Consider the following 25,979-nt stretch of genomic DNA (forward strand, 5'->3'; position numbering starts at 1 on the left):
TTCTTCAGCATGATTGGCTTAGAATGAAAATGCATAAGAGAACTGACTAATAATGCATTTACAGAATTCATGAATATGCATACAAGCGCATGTTACTTTTATAATTTTTTAAAGTGTAGGTTCACGCGTTGTCTAAGACAGGCCGCTGAAAAAGTGAGGTATCTATTTTATTTAATTACTCAATTTGCAAAGCAGTTAAAAGCTATAATGAAAGGTGATTTTTATAACCATTTCCACACGCTTTTAAGGCCACTCCCCAGCTACAACGGTACTTTAAAGGTCCGCCGTACGTTCTTTATGAAAAAAAGAGACAGTTTTCACATGAGCAGAGAATCGTCAAGTATGTGAGTATCCATACATACATACATATAGTTAGATATGTAGTTTTGCATATAAATAATTCCAAGCAGGCAAGCATTTTTCTCGGCGTTTATGAAATCACTGAACAACGCCACTCAAATGACATTACAAATTACAACTGAATTCTATTCATTACGGCAGCGCTAAATAATGCTGCTGATGTAATTAAATGTGATTAAAGTGCTCGTAGCAATAATAAAAAAGACATTTATGAAATTGTTCAATAGAATTTAAAACAACACATGCCGTTTGGGGGCAGCGGAAATCAGGGCAAATCGAATTGAAATATTGCCGAGCGCATGGTTGGAGCCGCCAAATTGCGGCGAGGTGATATCAGTTGATTGTAAATGAAATGTAATTAAAACAGACGAATAGGCACAAAAACTAAAAAATATATAGTAAACTTTAGAACGCTGGCACACAAACGTGCGCGCACCGTTAGAATGACAAATGCAGCGATGTGCGAGTGTGTGTGTGTGTAGGCACTCGCAAAGGCCATAAAATATTTAAGAGGCATTGAAAAGGCATCAGTGATCATAAAATAAATGAGACCATCATGCATGAGAACAAAAAGATTTGGAGGTTTTACTTGTATGTTGTGCGCTTAGCGGAGGCGCATGAAATCAAACTGCGTACAAATTGGGCTAATTTAAATAGAAATAAACAGAAATAAGCATACATGCATGTAGTATGCTGCCCATCAGACCCTACTTATAGAAACGTGACGATATCGTAATAAAGAGGTAAACATAAAATCGTAAACTCATTAGAAAAATCTCGTTCTTATCAGTGCTCTAAAGTTTTATTTTATGGGTAACAGTGCTTTACAAATAGGAGCTACTTTCATTGCTTTTTCAGGGTTGCTTCAGCGCTTTTATTAACCATTATTCTCATAAGAGCTTTAAATTGCTCTCTTTGGAATCAAAAAATTTGTCATAAAGAATACATATTTTAATGTTATGGGACACTTACTTTTTTAATATTTTCCTTGAAAAAGAAACGTATAGAAAAAAAAACCTTTGAGTAATTATTGCAAAAGCCTTCAAATTATCGACCCTAAAGCTCGAGTAAATAACTTGGATTGCTACAAGTGTTTTTATGAGTATCCTAAATTTAATATCCATGTGTAAAATGAAGTTTGTTTGCGATTTTCTTTATGATGTCTCGTGATTTTACCATGAAAAAAATTCGACAAATAGCGCCGGGGACCTCTTCTGGCTCACTCTGGACGTTTTGGGTTCCAGCGCTAGAACGCAAGAGAATATAAAAAAAAAAAACTGACTCGCTTTCTATCGCAAGAAATTAGGGTAAAAGCAAGCTCATCGGCTGTGCAGATTTCGGCAATGGACAAATCTAATAGTGAGGAATATTGATGCCATTTGTAACGAGGTCATGCACTGCTAGACTACTGCTGAGCGCATAGTCAGTGAGCTCAAAGCCAGTATTTGGAGTGAATGAGTTCCACCTGAAGATTCCGCCTAATATCCTACCTCTTAACATCAATCTATCGATGATAGAGCTCACTGCAGCATTTTTTAAACGGTTTCGTCTGACACACAAATCTCCCGCCAGAAGGAGATTCCGCGATGCAGTAATTTAGATTGTAAAGAAAGCAATCGAAGTAGTTTACAATTTCAGTGTCTCTGCCGGAGGCCCAGACTCGCACCAAAAGACCTGAATATTTTGCAATACGATGTCAACAACTAAAAAAAAATCGCAAAACAAGATTTGCTGAACCACTTCACTGAAGGTCATTCTAGTCGAGCCTTATAAGAAGTGTATGACAAACTTGTTTAAGCTTTGGCTTGTATTTTGAAAGCGATAATAAAGATTTGTATTAAAATACGTGAAAATATACTTTCCTTTTTTTATTCCGGGTCAATTTTGATCAGGCGTGTTACTCTAGACTTCTCACTTCAAATTAATTTCGAAACCAAAATTAAAGAACTTTCGAATCTATCTAGACTTTTCTCTTCGAAATTAAATTCGAACAATTAAGGAACTTTCGAAGATAGCTTTACAGATAATGTTTTTTGTTATGCCTCGTTAAATTTGATCAGCGCTTTTATCAGTTAATCTAGACTTTTCTTTTCGAAATTTTTTAAATTTCATTCTGGGTCAAAATTGATCAAGCATTTTTATCAGTTACTCTAGACTTTCCTCTTCGAAATTAATTTCGAAAAAATTAAAGATTTTTCGAACAAGTCTAGACTTTTCTCTCCGAAATTAACTTCGAAAAAATACCGAACTTTCGAAAACGGTGTTTCAGATCATCAAACTTGAATTCTATACTTTGCAACTGTAGATTATTGATTAATAAAAAGTTCCACTGCTGACTGAAGCAACTCCGATCATACACTACTTCATATAAGATTTTATGACATGCGATATTTTCTTGTTTTATTCGATTATTAGACAATTTAGATAATTATTGTTCCAATAAATCGATTTTAAATTTAAAACACAGACGTAAAAATCCTGCTCACGTCGATAATTGGTTTATTTTTATGCAAGCAATTTTCATAACTCTACACACGCAGTCACACATCTACATTGCATCTTGTTATGGATATGTATCAATAGCGCACATTGCGAAGCTCTACTCACTAATTCCATTGCAATCTTCCGTTTGGCCTGCAACACACTTTCGGTTGGTCAGGACTTTAAATAATTGAGAAGTGTCACATGTGGGTGTGTGTGCACAAATCAATGCAAATTACTCGAAATTATTATGCAATTTATACATCAGCCTTGACTTGTCAGCCGGTGCAATTTTGATGCTACACTTCCTCAAAGCTAAAGAATTGCATATGACACAGTTATGGCAAGCCATACATAACAGTTATTTTTTCAAACACACCGTGAACGGACGTTTCGAAACTGTGGCATAATGTGGCTTCTGCAAAAGCTTGTGATTTTGTTCACTCTCGGTTATGTTTGCGCAAACGAATTGAAAATCGGTACGAAATATCAGCAAATGCTATGCTTTTGTGAATTTGGGTAAAATGTGTGTCTTATGTCGAATTTTGTTTCTTCAGCATTTTGGATTGACCCACTACAGGCGGACATCGAGTTGGATGTCGCAAGTACGCTGAAAGAAATTGAAGCTTTGCAATTGGAGACGAAGATACAGTATTACGTTGTCGTTATAACGAATGTTGGTAAAAAGAAACAGGAAAAGAATATGGAAAAACGTACGTGGACTTAAAGTTCATTGCATCGAAGTAAGACTTAAGGGGTGCACCAGGTGTGACTAGATAGATAAAGATAAAAGATAGACTTTTGGGTATTAAAAAAAATTATGTATCGATTGATTTGAAATTTCTAGGGTATATTTATAAATGTTTCAAGAAAAAATATGAAATACATAAATAGAAATTAATTGAGGTTTTGGACTGCGACCTATGGTCTATTGTGTCCCCTCCTATGTATATCACATATGGTCAGAAAAGTCCAGCTCTCTGAACAATTCCGAAAGGGAAACTAATTGAGCTGATTGAACTGAGTGGGTACATTCTAGAAGGCTGTAACCCAACAATTATTTCGGATATTGCCCCTTAAAAAATTGTTTAATCAATGATGCGCAAAGTGAAATATTTTAATCGAAACGTTACTACTCATTGCGGTTAAGTCCGAAGTATACCGCCTTTTAGAGCCTTCTTTATTTTAAAGCCTCTTCAATAGTCGCACAACAGTGTAAACTAGGCTAGTCTAGATAATTCATTTAGAGAATATCCTGCAGTCACAATTTACACTTAGAATTCTTGTATATGTATCTTAAGAAGGCTGAAAATTTACGAAAGAATTGTATTATAGTCTAATTATTAAATTGGGTTTCCTTAAATATGAAGCTTATTCGTGGAACGGACTTATCGAGGCATGAGAAAATGCTGCCAAAGTATAGACAATTTTTGGCAAAATGACATAAAAAGGCTGCGAAGCTTTTGATGTCGTTCCCACCTACGAATCAACATAACCAAATCGGATTCAAATGTTTTTCCTGTCTATTTGAAGAACTGAACGGCAGTATTCCTGGAATTTATGTCAAAGCAATCACTATGGCTTTTCGACTATTGAAATCTCCAAATAAATTGAAAGCTATTTAAGCACAAAGCCAAAGATTCCATAACTTTTTGACCAGCTTCGGACATAATTAAAAAATTAAAACCACGTAAATTAAGAAATAATTGATCCTATTTTTAAACTGCATTCATGCAGTGTTACCATATCTAAAATTACGAATAACCCAAATTTTTACTCCAATCAAGTTCTAGACAACTGATTACAAGAAATACGGTTCAACTCAGAGGAAAAATTGAAGCCTGTATAAAATAAAAAAAAAAATATTAGAAATTTAAAGTTTTATTAAAAATCCAACCCACACTTTTTATTGCAATTATCCGCTGAACTCTATTTCATGCAGTTTGTGAACACCTCGCAACGGACGGCGTATCGGTAGTTATCGACTTTACCTACCACATATGGCGTGAAGGATTGGATCTACTTAGAACATATCAAATACCTTTCCTACGAGTGGATCGTATGTTGGCACCGTATTTTAAAATGTTTTCAGAATTTGTGTTGCAAAAGTCGGGACACGAATGTATTATGATCTTTCAGAATGCTAGGGTATGTTTTCACAGCTTTTACGCATATTCAGAAAGGTTATTTATAAAAGAAATCAAAAAAAATTTCTAACGTTTAGGACACTGAGGAAGCTATAATACAAATCGTCGAAGGCTATCCCTTCCGCAGTTTGATAATGAATGCATTTGATAATAAACAAGATTTTATAAAGCGCCTACGAAAAATCCGACCTATGCCTTCGTGTTATGCAATATTTGCGGACGGCACAGCGATGAACAGCATTTTTGATCGGGTAAGTCTAAAGAAGATTACTTATTTTTCTAAAATTTATATGTAAATTTCTCACGTTTAGATTTCAAAGGCCAACTTCTTTGAACGACCACGTGAATGGCATTTCGTTTATTTGGATCCACGAGATCGTGTCTTCAAATTTAAGAAGCAAGTGGATTATGCAACGAAATTTACGCTCAATCCGAAGACACTATGCAGGGCACTAAGGATGAAGGACACATACTGCCTCAGTGGCTTCTCGGTAAATTCATTGAACACGTTTTATCTGCTTAGGAAAATATTTTGTTTATAATTCCGGCACAGTTTCAGCGCGCAATGATTTTGGAAATCTTACGCGGCTTAATCGAACTGAAACAAGCCAATTTGAATTGGTTGCAGTCTTTTGTAATGGAGTGCAATGCCACAAGCCCTATTGAGAACGGAACAGCGGGTTTGGATATTTTGGAACAATTTCCGATGAGTGAGTTTTTGGACCTTACAACCGATGTCACTTTCCCCAACGACGAATTCGAACACGTGCCACGCCTCACTTATACACCGACGATCAGCATAAATCTCTACTCCAGCGAACACGATGCTGTGACCGAGTTGGCCATTTGGCAAAATGATAATCTGCGCAAAATAAATGAGACCATCAGTCCGCCGCGAAGATTTTTTCGCATAGGTACTGTGGAGGTATCTACGTTCCACACATTCCTTACAGCGAAATTGGTAGACAATTATTTCCATTACTGCTTGCAGGCCATACCATGGAATTACATGAAACGTGACCCGAAAACTGATGAACTAATACTCGACTCTTTTGGCAACCCGATTTGGGAGGGTTTCTGCATTGACTCTATACAAAAGCTGTCGGAGCGTTTAAATTTCGGCTACATGCTGGTGCCACCGACTTCCGGTGAGTTTGGTCGTCGCGATGTTGTTAACGATGTCTGGGATGGCATTGTGGGCGATCTGGTTACTGGTGAGACGGACTTTGCTGTTACCGCGCTGAAAATGTACTCAGAACGTGAGGAAGTTATTGACTACATAGCGCCGTATTTTGAGCAAACTGGCATTTCCATTGTAATGCGTAAACCGGTGCGACAGACATCACTTTTCAAATTCATGACCGTGTTGCGGGTGGAAGTGTGGTTTAGCATAATTGCGGCGTTGGTGGGTAGCGCACTTATGATTTGGTTGCTTGATAAGTATTCACCCTACAGCTATAGAAATAATCGTGCGGCCTATCAGTATCCTTGTCGGTGAGCGAAAGCTAATGGAATTCATACCTAACCTAAATATGCTTAAATTTTTTTCAGCGAATTCACGCTGCGTGAGAGTTTCTGGTTCGCCTTGACCTCGTTTACGCCGCAGGGTGGTGGTGAAGCACCAAAAGCCGTCTCTGGACGTATAATGGTCGCCGCATATTGGCTGTTTGTGGTTTTGATGTTGGCCACTTTCACAGCTAACTTAGCAGCTTTTCTGACCGTGGAACGCATGCAGACCCCGGTACAATCTTTGGAACAGTTGGCACGTCAGTCCAGGATCAACTACACAGTCGTTGAAGGCTCAAGCACACATCAATATTTCATTAACATGAAATTTGCCGAGGATACGCTGTACCGCATGTGGAAAGAGCTGACATTGAATGTGACGGAAGATTTTCAAAGATACAGGTAAAAATGTTAATTTAATAGAGCCTCTTGAGGGTTGGACAGTTTTTAAAGTGCAACCAGTATAATTTCTGTACAAATCATATTTGAAATAAAATAAGAAATGGAGCGAGGCTGAAATCTGAAACTTGTAGAAGAGAAGCAAATTTGTTTGCATGTCCCAGATATTCCTCAATACTATGACTCTTTTTATTGCATTCCCAACTATTTATTTCTTTTCAGAATTTGGGATTATCCCATAAAGGAACAATATGGTACAATATTACTGGCGATAAATGGTTCCGAACCGGTAAAGAATGCTAAAGAAGGCTTCCGCAAGGTTAACGAACATGAAAATGCCGACTTTGCCTTCATACACGATTCGTCCGAAATCAAATACGAATTGACGCGCAACTGTAATCTGACCGAAGTTGGCGAAGTATTCGCGGAGCAACCCTATGCAATTGCAATACAACAAGGCTCACATTTCGCGGTAAGTGGTCGCTAGAAATAGCGCTAGCAAAACTATTTTCAAAGAAAAATTCACCATAATTCACAGGACGAACTAAGCTATGCGTTGCTGGAACTGCAAAAGGATCGCTTCTTCGAGGATCTTAAAGCGAAATATTGGAATATGTCGCGCATTAAGGCCTGTTCGGTTAATGAAGAGCAAGAAGGCATATCACTGGAAAGTTTGGGTGGTGTTTTTATCGCCACACTCTTTGGCTTGGGCTTGGCCATGGTCACTTTGGTATTGGAAATAATCTACTATCGACGAAAATACAGTACAATGCAACGCTTCAGCGAAATCACAAAAGTGAAACCCGCCTCTGGTACGTCCATCAAACAATTGTTGCCGAAAAAGAAATCAAAGAAACGTATCGCTGTTTGGCATACGAGCACATCAAAGCGTGATAACTCACCGGAACACAAAACGCCGCCACCGGCTTTTGATGCCGTTAAATTTCGAGGCAAAAAGGTGCCACCCAACATCACATTAGGCGGCCAAGTGTTCAAGCCGGGGCGAGCGGGCCAGCGTCAGCTAAGTGAAAGCTTGGATAGTGCAGAGTATAGAAACGAGGGTATACCAAATAGGGATGATGAATTGCCGCCTTACACAGAATGAATTGGATGTGAGGTTGCAGTCAATGATTAACAATAAATTATTTCAAATAATCTATAGTAGTTATAAGTCGCTGAAATTGTTGAGCCTACTGCATATACAAGTAAATATATTTCTTCAGTGAAAGCTACAGCTTTTCTTGAAGTTAGGATATAGAAATTTAGAAAATACAATAAAAGCATAAAAAATATCTACAAAATTACTTTGGAAGACGTAAAAAAATGTCTCCAAATAATTGGCATGTTCAAAGGAGCTTGTTGGATATATTGTTTATGTATATATTTAGGAAAGCGTATGCTTTGTGTAATTTGATTGCCACGTGGCTCTAATCTAGATAGTGTTTCAAGTTGTTTCAGGTCAATGAAAACGGTCAAAACATTGCGTGCTTTGACCTTGAATTGCTTCCACCGCATTATCCCAATGCAGCGACTTTTCTATGCTTTCTAAGCTCGAGAGAGGAGCTGGAAGGATTTTTCGAAAACAGAGACCTATTTTTAAACAAAAAATCCATCTAAAGCCCTCTGTGACACCTACACACATGTGTTGAATAGGAAAGTATTTTTTCTCTGTATGAGATTAAAAGGCCTGTCTGAAATTCCATGAGGATCGGCTGGGCTGGCATACAACTTTGAAGCAACCATAACATGAAAAAAACGTATCGTTTCAGCATTTCAGAAACAGTATAAGCTCCAAAGATATATTCATTTTAGTGGGAGTTTTGAATTATGCTGACGACCCGGAAACAGACGATTACTCGACAGAATATCGTGTCAAAGGTAAGTCCAAACCGAAATTATTACGTTAAAGCAGGTCAAAAATCAAGGTTATGGACGGTTTTCTTGGATCCCAACAAGGAATACTATTTGAGTGCTATGCGTCGTATGCGCGAAGCTTTTCGTAAAAAGAGGCCGGTAATCTGAGGCGACAACTCTTCGTTTTTACATCACGAGAATGCAGCGCAGCACACTGCATTGATTCTTCGTGAGTTTTTCGTCTAAATTTCAACCAATATCGTAACGCAACCACAGCTTTCGTCTGATTTAGCTCCGCGTGACTTCTGGCTATTCTGTAAACTCAAACGTCCGCCTCGGGGAAAGCTTTTTCAGTCAATTGAAGAGATTGAACGTGAATCACTACGCGCATTAAAGGCTATTCCAGAAATTTACTTTAACAACTGTTTCGAGAATTAGAAAAAACGTTGGCACAAGTGTATTGGGGCCAAGCGGGATTACTTTAAGATGGACGACATAGATTTTGAAGAGTAAATTAAGAGCTTAAAAATTATGAACAAAGTCTTACGAGTTTTTGCTCATAGTAGTACGTTATGTACTATGTACATATGAATATAAATAATCAGCATGACAAGCTGAGTCACTTTAGCCATGCCCGTTTGTATATACGCGATTTTTAAAATATCGAACTGGAATTTAGGAAACGTCCCTACCTCACCAAACAGATGCTCTATTGGCGGAACTGCCTATATTGGACAACAATACCATATAGCTACCATACAAACTAACCGATCCAATTTAAGCCCTTGTATGAAACTTTTTTATTTGAAAAGATACCTTCACGAGATTTGACTTAGATTATTAGCTAATGCATCGCTGCATTTTACTAACATATTGTTCAGATCGGACTACTATAGCATATACAAACATACATAGCTGTCATTTAAACTGATTCATCAAAATCAAGATAAGCTAGAAGAAAAGCTCCTGTGTTGGGTATTATAGCATCGGTGAGCAGAAGCTCACATTTTTGCTTATTTTGGAAACAAAATGGTAAAATTTAAAATTAATAAGCCTGAAAATTTTGTTTTCTAAAATAGTACGTTAAAAATTTTAAGATCTGAAGCGCTTTATTTGGTACTGTCTTAATTATTTATCAATAATATTGAGCAACAAATGTTTTGGACACAACAGAAAAAAACTATAGACATTAAAACCAAATTAAAACAGTTTGATGTTATTTAATCCCATTATGCCGCAATAGTTTCAAATCATACTGTGCCACTGCCTATAGCAATAAAATTCTGCATTTTACTCCGCATATAAACAGCAACAGTTTCTAAACAAATAGTCTTTTACCAAATATACAAACATATATACAATCAGGTACTATAAACAAATTTACACTTTCTAAGCAAGTTTCCAACCGATGTTTATACAAACGCGCGCCTTTCACAATCCAAAACTTATTCGGCAGGTTAACAGCACACCATTTACAAGAAGAAAAACAAAAGCCAAATAAACAAGCGTTGCAGCACAGAAACGTACAGTTAAAAATAAAAACTAAAAGCCTAAGAAGCAAACTAAATAAAACACAAAAGAAAAAAATGAAACAAAAAGTTTACAAGATTGCCAACGAATGCAATGAAATGCTCAAACGAATGAGGCGTAGAGCGATCGAGCACCGGGCACCACTTCATTTACAAACTTATGAAACAACGTGCCACAAGCACTCGAGTATATACATACATACATATATACCATAGTCACAGTAAGCACACTTACAACCATAGCAATAACTGTGCAAGGCGAAGCGTGTGCTGCACGCTTCAATCAACAACTTAATTCAATTAATTTCGAAAGACTCGCCAGCAAGGAAACACGCTAGAAGCCATCGCGAAGGCGATCAAGCCGATCGGCAATTAAATTCAAACACATTAGAATAACATTATCACACCGAAACCGGATGGTGGATGGTTTGGTGCGGTGACGAGCAGTTGAGTAGGAGCGTCGTCGTGAGCAGCGTAAACGCGAGCCGTTGGGTGTGTGTGTGTAGATAGCAAGCTGTAATTGTGGTTGTTGGAAAAAATAAAATGAAAATTGTGCACAAACATTTTGTGGTCAATAATTTGTTGCGGAAAATGCGGTGCCCCAAATGTCTAACTATGCGCTACGCAACCGAGTGAGCGTGGACAATTGCTGTTGGCGACTATGGGGCCGCGTGCAGCGAGCTGTGAATTTCCGCATAGACAATTGATCGATACTGAAGACCTCATTGGAGTACGAGTGAGACGTTGGATGAATGAAGGGGTGAGGGTGGATGACGTTCAAAATAAAGGAGAATGTATGCAAAATTCAAGAAAAAACATCAACTTTGGTTGCACCTTAGCTATTGTACCGGTCACATATGCATTTCTTATAGATTTTTATAGAACAGTTTGTATGAGAGCCAACTATAGTCAACCGATTTAAAAAAAAATCTTCGAAAAGTATAGTGTTGTCTTGGACAATAATGTAGTTTAATCTGGTAAGCCGAAGAGCCACGTATATACCAGCTTTGATCCTTTGTAATACCAGATAGAGTTCAGTTACTAGGGGGACACCAGATGCTTACAGCCAATGCGGGAGAAACGCACAAGAGATGCTCCATTGTATCCCTGGTGCCTTGCTCTAGACATTCCCTACAGTATTCCCGATCTGTCAGCGCCATTATGCAGGCGTGTATCGCCAGCAGACAGTGACCAGTTAATATTCCGATCATGTTCCTACATTCTTTTCTATTGAGTGCCAATAAGAACTTTGTGTACTTCCGATCTATCATTTTGCACACGACTTTTGCAATTTTGTACCCAGATAGCTCATTTCATTGTTCCCTATCAAGTTATCTTCACACATGTCAAATAAAAAAGTTTTTCATACCAGATTTTGATCGATTAGTTTGTATGGCAGCTACACGGTACAGTGGTCTGACCGCTAGTACCGACAAATGAGCACTTTCTTAGGGTGGAAAAGGACTCATCTCATTACGCTGATCAAAGAAAAGTTCTCTGAGCGCCATTCACTTAGTAGTGGCCTGAAACGATCATAATTTTTGCCAGAAACGAATGTTTTACATAAGGCTTAAGCAGCTCACATCTGATCTTAGACCAAGAATCCTGTGTGTAGCCAAAAAACATCCGTTTGAAGGGTACCTAAAATGAGAAGGCGGAATATTCCTCCTTAGGGCTGTGCGCTGTGTGCCATGAAAAGATCAATAGGCTTGGATGAGGAACTTCCTTTTTATGACGACCACTGCCAACTTGTTAAGGATTTCAACCTCGAAATCTAACGCAGTATAACTTTTGCCAACAGGTGTTACTTCAGACTGAGTGGGAAATTGCTATATGGTGCAGAGGCATTGGCAATGACAACATCTGATGAGCCGGCGTTACGAGAGTTCGAGAGAAAGATTTATGTTTCTTTGCGCAGTAGCAACGGCGAATACCGCAGTCGATGGAACGATACGATGTGCGAGATATACTATACGACGCCATTAACAAAGTTCAGAGAACTAAGAGACAGCGGTGACTAGGTCATGTCATCCGAATGGCTGAAAACACGATAGCTCTGAGAGTATTCAACGCAGTCCCCGTGGGAAGTAGAGGAAGAGGACCACCACTCCGATTGGAAAGACCAAATGGAGAAGGACCTGGCAACGCTTGGAGTCTCTAATTGGCGCCAAACAGTGAAAAGGAAGAACGATCCGGCTATAAACGCGTAAGCGGTGCCAACGCCAATAAAGAAGAAGAGAATATGTCCCGTATGAAACTAGGCTCATCATAATTTTAATCATGCCTTTGCATAGCTATCACCTAAGGTCTCTCACTTGATCTTGGTTCTTCCGAACATCCTCTGAATACCATTGACTTGAGAATGATTTACAACCATTTCATAGTATTCAATTATTTTCTTGAATTAAATTATTATTGTATTATTTAGATTGTTACGATGATATCATACTAAGTGATTTCCATTTGTGCTTTGTTTTGTTATTAAAAACAATGAGTGATTGAGTTGTTTTGTTTTTTTTGTTGGTTTGTGTTGTTGTTTGAAAAACGATCATAACGAAATATGCGCAAAATTCCAAACTTATTGCCACACATGCCAACACACATGCAAGCAAACACGTAATGGCGTTTAGTAAAAAAGGTGTTGCTGCAATATTATTAATTAATTCTTTCCTCGGTTCTGCTTCAGCACGCTCTTTCCCACATAACTAACACATCGCACTAATAAAAATTCTTTAGGTGAACTAGAGCCAAACCAATTGATTTATTATTCGGTATTACAATAATTGCTGCGCAATGTATGAGCAATTTTCGGTCGATGCTTGCTGTAAACGTTTACAGTTGCGCATTTCAATGCCACGATTTATTATTACGACAGCGAATTTAATGCGGTCCATTAACTAAGAACTTTAGAGTGTTTGAAACTCATTGGCTATCGTCGCGTTGCAGCCTTGAGTACGATTTTGCAAATCAAATAAAAATTTCAGTGCAAAAGCGCTTTGAACGGAATATTCTCGATTTGAGGATCACATCAATATGCATTCCAGAAATTCGGCAAAGATATTAAAGATGTTTCAAAGATCTAGGTCTTAAGAGTTGGTCTGAAGTATGATAAGCTCAATTTTATCTACTATAAAGACACGTTAAAACTCTTGACACTATCTTTTTAAAGGTAAAATCAATATCGTGAAATCAATGAATTCCATAACAAAATGTGAAAGTACTCCAGTCTTGTGTATGGGCAAAAACTCGCTAAACTACAACATTTTCGCTTTCTTTCACTGGGTTTAAAGCCATTAGACCAACAATCAGACAGCAAAGCGATACTTTGTGAAACTTCAAATAGGTTGTTAGAAAAATGTTTGGTGCACCTATCGAAAGCGAAAGATTTTTAACTTAGTTTCGAACTGTACAAATATATAGTATAACGTATGGGTTAGCCTTTGTAAAAGCTATTCTAAGTATGATCTGTGATTTTTTCGATGATGCTTATTATAGCTATTTTGGAAAATAACAAAAAAGTGCTGTTGTCAATGAAAAAGTTAAGAAAAAATATGCCATATTTTACAGATCTTCTTTCAATTGATGTCGAAGACGCACAATGCTCTTAAATGCCAATTGTCGAAAATATGGAAATCGTCGAGTACGATCATCAAGTAGCACTTTTTCCATTGTCCAGGAGCTAAATATTGCAACAAAAACCACTTGAAACCATTTAAATAAATCTGCCCACAGAATGAATTTCGATATAAAAGTACCTCTCGACAAAAAACCTCATCCACCGAATTGCCGTCTTTGAATCGCAACAAAATCAAGCCATTTTAGAAGCAGATGGTTACTGCTGTGAAAACAGTCGTGTTCAAAACGTGATGAGCCGGCGCGGGGACCAAGCCAGGAGTGACAATCAGGAAGGTTTTGCTATGCTGTTGGTGGTTTCCTACAACGAAACTCTTGATTTGGATTTGGAACTGTACCGCCAAAAATTAAACCGTCTAAAGGAAGCAATCACCCAGAAGCGACCAGCAGGACAGAACATCGCCTGGCCACACACATCGATAGTGACTCGGCAAAACCTCCAAGAGCTTGGTTGGTAGGTTGTTATGCATCGACCTTTTAGCCGGGACCTGGTATCAAAGGATTACTACCAATTAAACCATTCGATTCAAAATCGGATATCCCAGTTTTTTACAGTTTAGATTTCCTAGCTTTATTCTGACTTCAAACATTGTAAACTTTGTAACAGAATTTATGGCATGATTAAAGATAAAAAGTCTCCACAATGAAAAATTCTAATTCTAAACTGTTATTTGCTAAATCATTAAGCAAAGTTTTTTCAATGTCTGCTTAGCAGCCATCTTTCGATTAAGTTCTTTTTAAATGCAACATTTTTTTTACAGAAAGATGAAGTCTTGGTTAAACTAACCAGAACTTAACAGATCGATAGATGGTTTCCAACGGCCCTAAGACTTCTTAGTAATAAAGCTCCGTGGTAATAGCTTTAACATTCCTTTTTGAAATTCATATTTAGAAGAAAAAACTCTTAAAAGACCAAACACCAACAGCTACCAAGTAAACATATGAAAATGGAATTAATTATAAAGTGGCGAATTTACGGGTAATTACACTATTTAAAACACTCGAAACATTCTCGGTAGTGTTTGTTATCGCTGCATGTAGACACATAATTCACAGGGAGAAGAACAACTCGCAAGACCACTCACTTTGAGCCAAAAGCAGACGAGCCCACCGCATGAATACAAACAGTCTTGGGTATGGTGGAAGTAAATGCTGAGTTAATTAAGTAGAAAAACAACAACAATATAAAGCGATAAAAATAAAAACAAAATGAAATAACAACCAAACTATGAAAGTTGAAAGAAGGCTAAGCAAACATTTGAAATCCAAATAGAAAGCATGTCATATGAGCCTTTCTATCGAGAAGGTGCGGGTCTCACATACATATACCGGAATATACCTGTCACTTTATGTGTGTGCATAAATCAAAGCGAATCAGGAAACCAATTTCGGAAAGTGTAAATTTGACGAAATGGTTGAAAAATCTCAAAGAAAAAAATTAAATTTTAATAATAAAAAAGCAATAAAGTTCAGCAACTTTACAGAAAGTGTCTATAAACTGAAGCATTATGCGAAAAAAACGAGTTTTCAATTTTGTTTACCGAAGCCAGTGCAGACGCTTGAGAGGGTCGAGTGATTGCGACGATGACTGCAATGCGCCACACTTGGATATTTGAGGCTTTTGGGCATTTGAAGTGTACCAAAACACACTAGAAGCATAACAAAAACAACGCTTTGAAAAAAAAAAAACAATTAACTCTCGATTTGTGAACACAAGCGGTGTACGGAGGTACAAGTAAGCTGAAGGTCTTCTCTCAGCTGCTGACCAATGTCCAGTCCAACCGGAGTTGGGCAGAGCGCATTTCGTCATGGTGGGGGGTTTTACTAGGCCTGCAAACACACATTGGAGCAAAGTTTTTGTTTTCGTATATTTATAGCGCCACATTCATTTACCGTTGCGGGCATGTACATATGTATATACATATGTCTGTTAGTGTGTTTCAGTGTGAGTTAGAGTGCACAATCTCTACTGGAAATCTCGAGTGTAGATCAGTGTGTCGATCACTGGAGTCGCACTCCATCTGTGTAAATATGTATTTGTATGTACATAATGTATGTATGTGTGTACTATTTCGTGTGTGGGCCACTGCGCCTGCAAGCGTCGTGCTTAATTATTATTTTCTCATGTTTGTGGGCTTTTAATGTGTACTCAACTTAATAGCGGTTGGTTTCTCGGTTTTGAATGCAATTACATATTTACATATGTACATATGTAGATGGGATTGGTTTTTCTTGATTTTTTGTACTGCTTCATATTTAGCACTGAATTCATGGTGTCTTGCATGGCACTTGACCGTCTGATGGACTTTGCTAGTAACTGGTTATTCTGTGATGTTTGTATGTATGTACATATATATGTGTGTATGTATGTAATTGACCAGTGACTGGGGTGCTGCTCATGGCCATTGCTGTTATGGCGATCATCTGTGGGATGTTGACGACGTCAATAAATATAAATGATTTTATAGAACAACTAAATTAATAAATAACATTTGGATCGGTATGGATGTAGGTATATACATACATATATACATATACACAATTTACAGCAGAAATATAAAAGTACGATTAATTCTTATTCAAAATAGACCGTAAAGTCGATTTTTTGTCGATAAACTTTGATTCTGCCAAGTGTTTTTGAATTTTAAAATCACAATTAGTCATATTTTTATAACCCCTAAAATGTTCGGTCTGATGAGCAGTTGTGGATATCTCTCTCAATGCGACCGGAATGATGTTTTATATTCTCGGCCGATCTCGTATAGAACGTGTCTGGCGCTCAGCAAAAGTTTTCTGCTCAAAATTAGCTCAAGTTCAAAAAAGAATAGTATTACAATAGGATTAATTAATATTTCGATTTTTGACAAAATGGCGACTTTCCATGACAAGTCGAAAATTTCATGTAAACAGCGTTTCGAGAAAAACGTGTTTAAAGTTTTGGAAACCGATTTCACCAAGTTAAAAATCCTCACAACAAACACGCTCATATCTCCGAAACAATTTCCGAAACGACTTCAAATTTTCGAATGATATTTTCAAATGTATGTAAGTTCATTCGATATTCATGAAAAACTAAATTCGATGTTTAAAATTCGCAACTAGATATAACCCCCCTACGAACCCAAATAAAAATTTCTATTCCAGACAGAAATCAAGCTTGTTAATTTATCACTAATATATTGTAACTTTTTGAAGTTGGACGAAGTTTTTCACCCTATCATAGTGTATTAGAACCCAGTTATAGTACTTCCAAGTCACAAAATTTGATTCCACGATTAAAAAATTCAGCTTCGATTCAAGTCACTTCATAAAAACCCTCTCAGAGGCCTAATAGCAATTATTTACTTATTGGATTCGCATAGGCACAAAACTTTAAACTCTAACTTTTGAATTCCATTAGCATAAGTCCACTAAATATATGTACGTCCCAGCATTCATTGATATGTTTCAGATCAAATTAATTGGGCACCTCTCTCAAGAACCCAATTTTCTTGATTTGCTAATTAAATTGTTTTGATTTAACCTCGTTATATTTAACTAAACTAAGCATGTTCCAGTATTCGTTAAAATACTTCGGATCAAATTAAATGGACAGCTCTCTCAAGAATGAAAGGTCCTTTCTTTTACTCAAAAACTTTTTAGGATATCGATATAAAATTTTGGTGCATCATTTTAAATGTAACTTAACGAAAGATGAAAACAATGGATTTTTCTTTTTAATTTCACACTAGGTGTGATCTTTAAATAAAACCTCCCATTGGAATGCAGTATGACCATTACGGATTTATCTTAAGCTACAAATACACATATGACTTTTAACGCCAGCAATTGTTTACAGACACTTGCAGTTGACCGATGATAAGATAAGCGATCTCGTTCTTATTAAATAGTCAGAAAGAAAACTAAGAGGGAAAGAGAAATATACTATATATTTAACTGCCACTGGACCTATCCATATCTACTATACACATATATCGAAAGCCACAAAGTTGATTGGCCTTCTTGAGATGAACTCCAGCAGCAGGTAAACCAATTTGAGTATATGACAAGTGTACAGATAAAACAGATAAAGATTCATAGAAAAAGAAAAGACAGTGAATACAATAATATTCCGTTTCGCACTTCAATTATTGAGCAGAGCGTAGAGAATCACGGTTAATTGGTTATTGGTGCAAGAGATGCTATGTGAAGAGATTTTTCTTCGTGCTTATTCCCTTTTGTTGCTGCTTAGTGTTTCCGATACATTTAGGTGCTAATTAATTACATGTATACATTTATATATGGTATACATACATATACATATACTAAAGATACAGGGTGTGCAAACTTTTATGTGGGCATGTAAACTTAAACAGATAAAGATGTATGTGAAAAAGGTCTCGACGAACCCAATTTTCGACGACTTTCAAGCATAAATCTTACGAAATATATCAATCTTCGCTGGCTTGTTGGCCTAAATCATAGACTTGGCTTTACGTAGCCCCACAGGAAATAATCTAACGGCGCGAAATCGCACGACCGAGGCCGCCAGTTGAGATAACACGTTCACCAAACTTTGATTTCAATAAATCGATTGTGACATTCGTTGTGTGGCTTGCGGACCCATCCAGTTGGAACCACATCATCCAATTCGGGCCAAAAATATCATCATTATCATTGAGCGGTAGCGATTCCCATTCACAGTAACGTACCGGTCCGACCAAATGACGCCGCCGGCCCATAAATCGCAACAAACCGTCATCGCTGAAGATGATTTTTCGATGCTCAGCCCGATTCACGAACATACAACGATTCTGATGGTCAAACGGCTTCAGTTCTTGTGTCAATTGGATCTTGCAAGGATGTAGACCAAGTTTTTTTCGCAAAATTCGCCACAACGACGTCACAGAGATGCCCAACGCTTGAGAACGACGTGTGGGAGACTAATTTCGGTCTTCCTTAATTGTTGTGCTAACGACAACAAGACATTACGGGCACTTCTTTGCCTCACTGTCACGGGAACATTTTGTACTGTGCCTGTGGATTCAAAGTTGAAGCCACTGACTCCGAATTTCGATAGTAAATTGTAATAATTTCGACTCGTTGTTGGATCGTATATATTTCCATGATAAAATGGTAAACCTTACTGGAGAGAAATGTCAAAAGAGTGGGGAAAAATATGGTGGGATTTGCCATTCCTATCGTTAAATTTTTGTAGCGTTCCTATTGAAAACCCCGTTAATAGCAACAAACGAGATATATACGACGGTATGGGGTCAACAAACTTTAGGGAGCTAAGCCTTCGGCAAAAATCAATGTCAAGTTTCATGAAGATACCTTGCCATAAAAAAAGTTTTCCAGGCAAGGACTTTAATTTGATCGGCCATTTGTATGGCAGCCAAAATTATCTAATCTGAAGATTTCTTTCAGTTTGTTCAGAGATTATAGCATTGCTTTGGCCATATTATTAGCCAAATGCCAAATATCAACTTCGTGAAAAAAGATTTTGTGTCAAAACCTTTCCAAAACCATACAAGGACTTAATTCCGATCGTTCAATTTGTATGGCAGCTATATGCTATAATGATCTGATCTAAACGATTTCTTCGGGGATTGTACCGATGCTTTAAAAGATTCCCATACAAGGACTTAATTCCGATCGTTCAATTTGTATGGCAGCTATATGCTATAGTATTCCGATATCGGCAGTTTCGACAAATGAGCAGAAAAGGACGTGTGCATAATTTCAGATCGATATCTAAAAATAAAAACAATATTTCAAACATTTCAAAATTTCTACATGCCATTGAAATCCAAAATGTACAATCCCAAATAATATGGAGAGCAAAACAATAATCAAAGCAACGCGTAATAAATATATAAAAAATAATATCAACACATAAAATACATATACTTATATGTACATATTTTCAGCATAACCAATAAATTTCAATTAGAGTACGCTTCTGAGGCAGCTCAAACACAATATTATTAAGAATACCCAAATATTTTGTAGAAGTGAGACATCAAACCTGATGATAATCACGGCTTGCTATGTTTTATTGCCTAAACAAGATTTGTAATGTCATTTGTAAGTGTCTGTATTCCTCTGCATATGTATGTATGTGTATAAGGTAGCATGAAGGTTGCTATTAAGACTGGAAGCTTCTTGTAAAACTGTTTTTTCTGCTAGCTTACAATTAGTAAAAATTTGTTTACACTTCTTGTTGTTTTTCTACAACGCTGTTCACTACTGTGTTAGCAACAAATCAGTGCTACAAGATCTCTGTTGGGCATACCCCGCAATAAATCAAACTAAGGCCTTGTTAGTTGTGAAGAGTTCTGCGACCAGATTTGAAATAGTTTGGAAGAATACTCGTATTTAAAAAAAATGTCTGTTCTGTTCGGACAATCAATTGGTATGTGGCTCCTAAATGGGGTGGAAAACTGTCAAAACACAAATCGAAGAACTAAAAAAAATATGTCTAAAAGAAGTTTCGTTTATTACTGCAAGAACGAGTAATATAACTAGGGTAGTAACTCTAGTACCAGTTAATTATGAGTGAAATGAACAATTTTTTTGGAACAATAAATGCGGTTAACACAATAGCGATAAATCGTTCTTTAGGAATGTAGTGAGAGCTGTACCTTATATCGTCTTAATTAACGATTACGAAACAAGTTCTTTGTGGAGTCATACGACCTGGGGTTGGATCTCATTCGTCGATAAAGCGTATTGAACTCATCAACAATTTTATTACCATCTCCGCCATTCTCCAGGAACGAGACTCTGTTCCCACGGCATTCGGATTATTACCATCTCCGCCATTCTCCACGAACGAGGCTCCGCTCCCACGACAGTCGGGTCTACGTAACCGGAACGGACCCAGATTTTTTAATCGGTCAAGGACTCGGAAGAATTCCGTCGATACTCGATATTTTAGCAGTGATCTCGCACAACCGCGGCATTCATAAAAGAAGGGTAGCGATGATTCACAGGTCTTCTTGTAAAAGCTATCTTCCGGTCAGATTCTGAAGCTCACGTAAACTCCGGACAGTATAAAACCGCAAGAAGACAGTGGATCTCCGATTTCCGCGCATTTTTCTTACAGTGAGACCGAAGTACTTGTCTGTGCTTTCACTCTGGCGAAGCAGACAAAATATTGTTATTATGAAGTACCTCGAAGTCATTGACGAGATTAGGTATTCCAACACAAATCTCGAGCACACAATCAGTTAGATGGCTAGTATCGGAGTTCTGCTATCGGAATGGATTCTTACTTCGTTGCAGAAGACTGCTATCTGGATTTTTCAAATGATTTCAAAAGATCCAGGCAATATACTAGTGAGTGAGCAACTATTTCCTTCAGGGGACTCTACAAGTATTTCTTATATGACTAATTCAGAACTATATATGTACATTAGGGTGATTCAAAAAAATTTTTTTTTTTTTTTTCAATTGGTACTCGCAAAAATACGTTCTTAGATACCTCTAAGAAAGTCTCTCTAAGTATGAGATCTTAATTGTAACGGGAAGGTCATCCGCCTTACATTTCTTTATTTCTTTCTTATTATCAGACAGAAATATTCATATCTTTCTTTCAACTACTTAAAAAAATATCGTGTTAATTAGGTTTTGTAGAAATTGAATGCTCTAAAATATGGGTCTTTTATGATTTTTTCGTAAACCCAACCGTTTAAAAGATATTAACAGTTAATATTTGATGATTTTTGGGAAAATTTTTTATTTCTTAATAATTTATAACTCAATGAAAAAAAATTATTACGAATAGGTTTTGGAGAGGCTAACTTAGAGGTGCTTAGGAACCTATTTTTCAGAGTACCAATTGAAAAAAAAAAAAAAATTATTTTTTTGATCCACCCTAATATGCACTGATTTTTGACGATGAATATCTCGTAAACGCTTAACTTTATCGAAAATTACGACCATTTTTATAGAGCAGTAAATTTCCTACAAAACTATGATTTTCATCAGTCATAATAATTTTTTTTTCATTGAGTTATAAAATTAATAAGAAATAAAGAATTTTTCCAAAAATAGTAAAATTTCAACCGTTAATATCTTTTAAACGGTTGGGTTTACGAAAAAATCATGAGAGACCATATTTTAGAGCATTCAATTTCCTACAAAACCTAATTAACACGATATTTTTTTAAGTAGTTGGAAGCGAGATATAAATTTTTCTATCTGATAATAAGAAAAAATAGAAAACCGTTAGGCGGATGACCTTCCCGTTACAATTAAAATCTCATATTTGGAGAGGCTTTTTTAGAGGTGTCTAGGAACCTATTTTTTGCGAGTACCAATTGAAAAAAAATAAAAATTTGAATCACCCTAATGTACATACATATATAAGTATATGTATATATATGTATATACTTCGAAAAGATTAAAAGCACACGTGCAACAAGTAAACAAACAAATCGACAAGCTAACATTGGACAACACCAAAACTTTGTTGCATTAACACACAAGGGTGGCGACTACCCGCTTACAGCAACTACCGAAGAACAAGATATTTGACAACATAAGCCATAAAACACCAGAAAAATTAGAGGTAACAACTTCAAAATATAATCAGCAGCTATTGGTGTGGCAGTTTGTTGTTGTTACAGCATTGTCGTCACCATCAGCGTTGCGCATCATCACCAACGTTGCCGTTAAGTTCGTTAACAAAATCGCCGCCAACTATGAGTGCATGCATGGCAGAAGACCAAAAGTAGAAAAAAAGAGCGCGTTGCAAGCTTATGCTTAGCAACAACACACAACGGTGCCTGCGGATGCAGACGACTCACTTTGACTTTGGACGCTGGTGGCTGTATGTAACTATGCTTGAGCGTTGGGAGTCATTGATCTTTGAGCTGCATGCATGTAGTGTATGATGCAACCAAAGACAGATGCTAACTCGGATATTGCCAGCAGATGATGTTGCTGTGTTCTTGCAGCGCGCTGGCAACCGCATTGCTGTTAAACAGACTGTTCTATGTTTTACTGCGCGGCCCATAAAGAGCGATTGTACACCGCCAAAAGAAGAGTCGCAGTACAAAGATGAAAGGCTGCTGGAGGCAAGGTGCCAGCACCGGCACTAGCACCACCAGCAGCAGTTGCAACGACGCTGACACAGCAGATTTTTAAATACTCAACACACACATGCATCCATACACACATATGTATATACAAATTATAAAATGCCTCTGTAGTTGTCGTTTTAATAATCCCTTCTGGCTGGCGGTTGCAACAATGTTTCGCGTTGTCCTCACAACAGTTCAAAAGTCATCAACATTTTCTGTGCCTGCCCTAGCCGCACTATTCTCCTATTTTTGTTCTGTAGCCGTTACTGGTGTCAGTGTTGTTGTTTTTTTACTCTCCATGAGTGCGTTACATTGTTTGTGGCATGTTGTTAGTTCGTGAGTTTATTTGTTGCGAAAATAATTGTCAGCATTAATTTAACGTAAGAAAAAGTCACTGAAAGCCGGCCGACGTACAGACGGACTGAGAGATAGACAAACGGGTGTTGCTGCCCAATGGGTTGTTTAGCGGATCAACTGCAGCTGTTGGTGGCTGTCGGAGAGCGCAGGCGGACTGGGTGGAGCACAAAGCTGGCGCTCACGATTTGTGGGCGGAATTTGTTAAACATTTAACGCGGACATTTGGTGTAGGTGTGGAAAAAAAATATATATACGAGTATATATTTAAAATTTGTGGACAAGTTTAGTATTTCAATTCATCGAAATTGGAAACATTTTGATCATAAACTTTATGGAAATTTGAGAGAGAGCATATACCGAGCGACTCAATCAACCTTAGAGATACAGGGTTGTTGAAATCCAATCTAATCCTTTTTAATACCACTGGCCGGATTATCTATAAAGACTGATCCAACACTACCGACATCCTTACACGGACAATAGACCAAGCTCAGGGCCTCTGTAGGAAAGTCTCCATCGTCGAGTACCATAGATTACATAAAAAATGTAAGACCTTTCTATAAACCCTCCCTGGAGTCCCCACGCTATGATACACTGGAGGAGGTGTCAATAGTGAGGCCGCATCCTAAAGGATAACTACTCCTCTTGGACCTAGCTACTAAACTCCATCCGATGTCGCAAAGGACATTGACATAACCTAACCTAACATATTAACCCTCGTAACGAAGCACCATTCAGAAGCAAAAGTCGTTCCTGTTGCTACAGATATAAAGTATGCTTCCGGAATACCAGGCGAGGGTATGACGAAAATCTTAAATAAGCTCAATTCGCAGTCAATAATCTTTCCGGTCACGACAGCACTATTTATCTACTAGATGTACGCATAGAGGGAAGTCATTTTTCATTATACCCGGATCACAGGTTACAAAACACATTCACAGTTACATCTGTCGCTCTGGACATCAAGAAAGACGACTTTACAGAGGTGTTGGGCGCTGTTTAAGCTCAATCCGACGTAATATTTGCGCCATTTCGTTATCGAGTCGATATATGGAGAAGCAGTAGTATGCATAGAAGACCAAGGAACAGTCTAAACGGAGAGTTTTACTGAACGAACCTGTACCGAGGAGAGCGATGCCAGCTCTACTGGCCAAAAAGGTTATGATACTCATTTCTGGAAATCTCAAAGTTTCATCTGTATATTATAAATCTATAGAGTTATTGGGCCGATTCGACCTCGAATTACAGAAAAAACAGACATATTAGTCGAATTGGCCTACAAATTGCTGCCACGTCCAACGTATATATTCCCGTGGGTTCAGACTTAAGAAAGTCACGGCCCAATCCCCGAAATACAAGAAGGTTGCCAGTGTCCTAATTTGCAAAATTCTAGAATACTGAGTTTTCAGATGGTTTAAACAAGGTTGAGCAACGCTGGATCGAGTATACATAGGTAAAAGGAGCCTGTATTAAGAAAAAAATCGCCAATTTTTTCAAATTTTTTTTTGGTTCTGCAGATGAAGAACCGCTTTTTTATATGAATAATAAAGAGTCTGGAATACGAAAAGACAAAATGAACGCTCAACAGAGTAAACAATGTTTCAAAATATGAATTCGAAGAACAATTCTACTTTGGACCGAAGCAGACTTTCTAGCTCTGGAAGTTTCTAAAACAGTACTAGAAAATCAACACTAGATGAGAACTTGAAAAAGGCCATTCGTTGCCTCTGTGTTTCGGATTGGTACAAACTGCCGAAACGAAGCTACGACTTTTCGCCCAAAATCGTTTAACTTGCTAAAGTGCCTTTTATACAGAAACAACTTCACTCAAAGGTGTTTTAAGCAAGATGTTCCATAACCCCGTATACATCAGAGACCTGCACGAGTAATTAAAAAAGTAACATGTTAGCAAGCGGCGATGCCGATGCGGCGAGTACACGCTACGTAACGGTACTTTGGCATCGTGGGCATCGGCATCGTGGGTATCGGCATCGCGGCATCGCCGATTACTAACATGTTACCAGTGGTCGGCATTTCTTAGAACAATTGTGGAAACTAACTTCACACGTACGCTTACGCTCTATCTTTCAGTCGTTGTCGAGCCAGCAACGAATTAACATGAAGCAAGACTATAGCGCAAAACCAAATATGCCCTGCGAGAAATATTTTATGATTCTAAATTCCTTTCGTGCCATGCAATGCCTTTTATGTTCCAAGTCTTTTAAAGATAATAGGGAATATATCCTTAAAAGACATTTTGTTAATTTTCATTATACTATTAATTATTTAAATTAGATGCTTAATTTTAATTCCAATTTCTCACTGTGCTACTCTTTTTGTTACTTTTTTTTCGTGCTCGCCAACGCAATGATAGATCCTCTCATGCCGACCACTGCATGTTACTCAATAAGTATTGTGCGCGAAGAAAAGAACTTCGTTTCATTTGCCATTGACGATACCAGATAGTAATCGTACGATGCCACGATGCCGCGATGCCGATGCGAAATGTTACCTTCGCATCGTGGTAATCGTCAGAAGTGTTACTTAGTAACGTAATCGTACGATGCCTACCTTAATCGTGCAGGTCTCTGGTATACATACATATGCTTATCGGTAGGTATACTCGTGTTTATTGAAATTTC

The 25,979-nt window shown here is 37.6% G+C and overlaps 2 protein-coding genes across 2 annotated transcripts in view; one reads left to right on the forward strand and one right to left on the reverse strand.

Moving 5' to 3' along the window:
- The window catches only part of LOC105231865 (uncharacterized), a 99,199-nt gene that overhangs the window by 51,305 nt on the left and 21,915 nt on the right, over window positions 1-25,979 (reverse strand). The window lies entirely within an intron of this gene.
- On the forward strand, window positions 3,164-8,063 carry LOC105231926 (glutamate receptor ionotropic, kainate glr-3). Its single transcript, XM_029552646.2, has 10 exons — window positions 3,164-3,320; window positions 3,399-3,554; window positions 4,784-4,989; window positions 5,066-5,239; window positions 5,300-5,479; window positions 5,542-5,913; window positions 5,980-6,482; window positions 6,540-6,896; window positions 7,116-7,365; window positions 7,432-8,063. Exons 1-10 carry the CDS (start codon window positions 3,251-3,253, stop codon window positions 7,996-7,998), a joined length of 2,835 nt encoding a protein of 944 aa, XP_029408506.2. The 5' UTR covers window positions 3,164-3,250; the 3' UTR covers window positions 7,999-8,063.

This window comes from Bactrocera dorsalis, chromosome 2 (assembly GCF_023373825.1).
Source record: "Bactrocera dorsalis isolate Fly_Bdor chromosome 2, ASM2337382v1, whole genome shotgun sequence".
NCBI classification, from domain to species: Eukaryota; Metazoa; Arthropoda; class Insecta; order Diptera; family Tephritidae; genus Bactrocera; species Bactrocera dorsalis.

Bases quoted from the DNA above. Each gene is read 5' to 3' on its own strand.
- LOC105231926 (XM_029552646.2), top strand. From the start codon at position 3,251: ATGTGGCTTCTGCAAAAGCTTGTGATTTTGTTCACTCTCGGTTATGTT. The intron at 3,555-4,783 runs GTACGTGGACTT...TATTTCATGCAG, and splicing joins GGAAAAGAATATGGAAAAAC to TTTGTGAACACCTCGCAACG. The intron at 7,366-7,431 runs GTAAGTGGTCGC...CATAATTCACAG, and splicing joins AACAAGGCTCACATTTCGCG to GACGAACTAAGCTATGCGTT.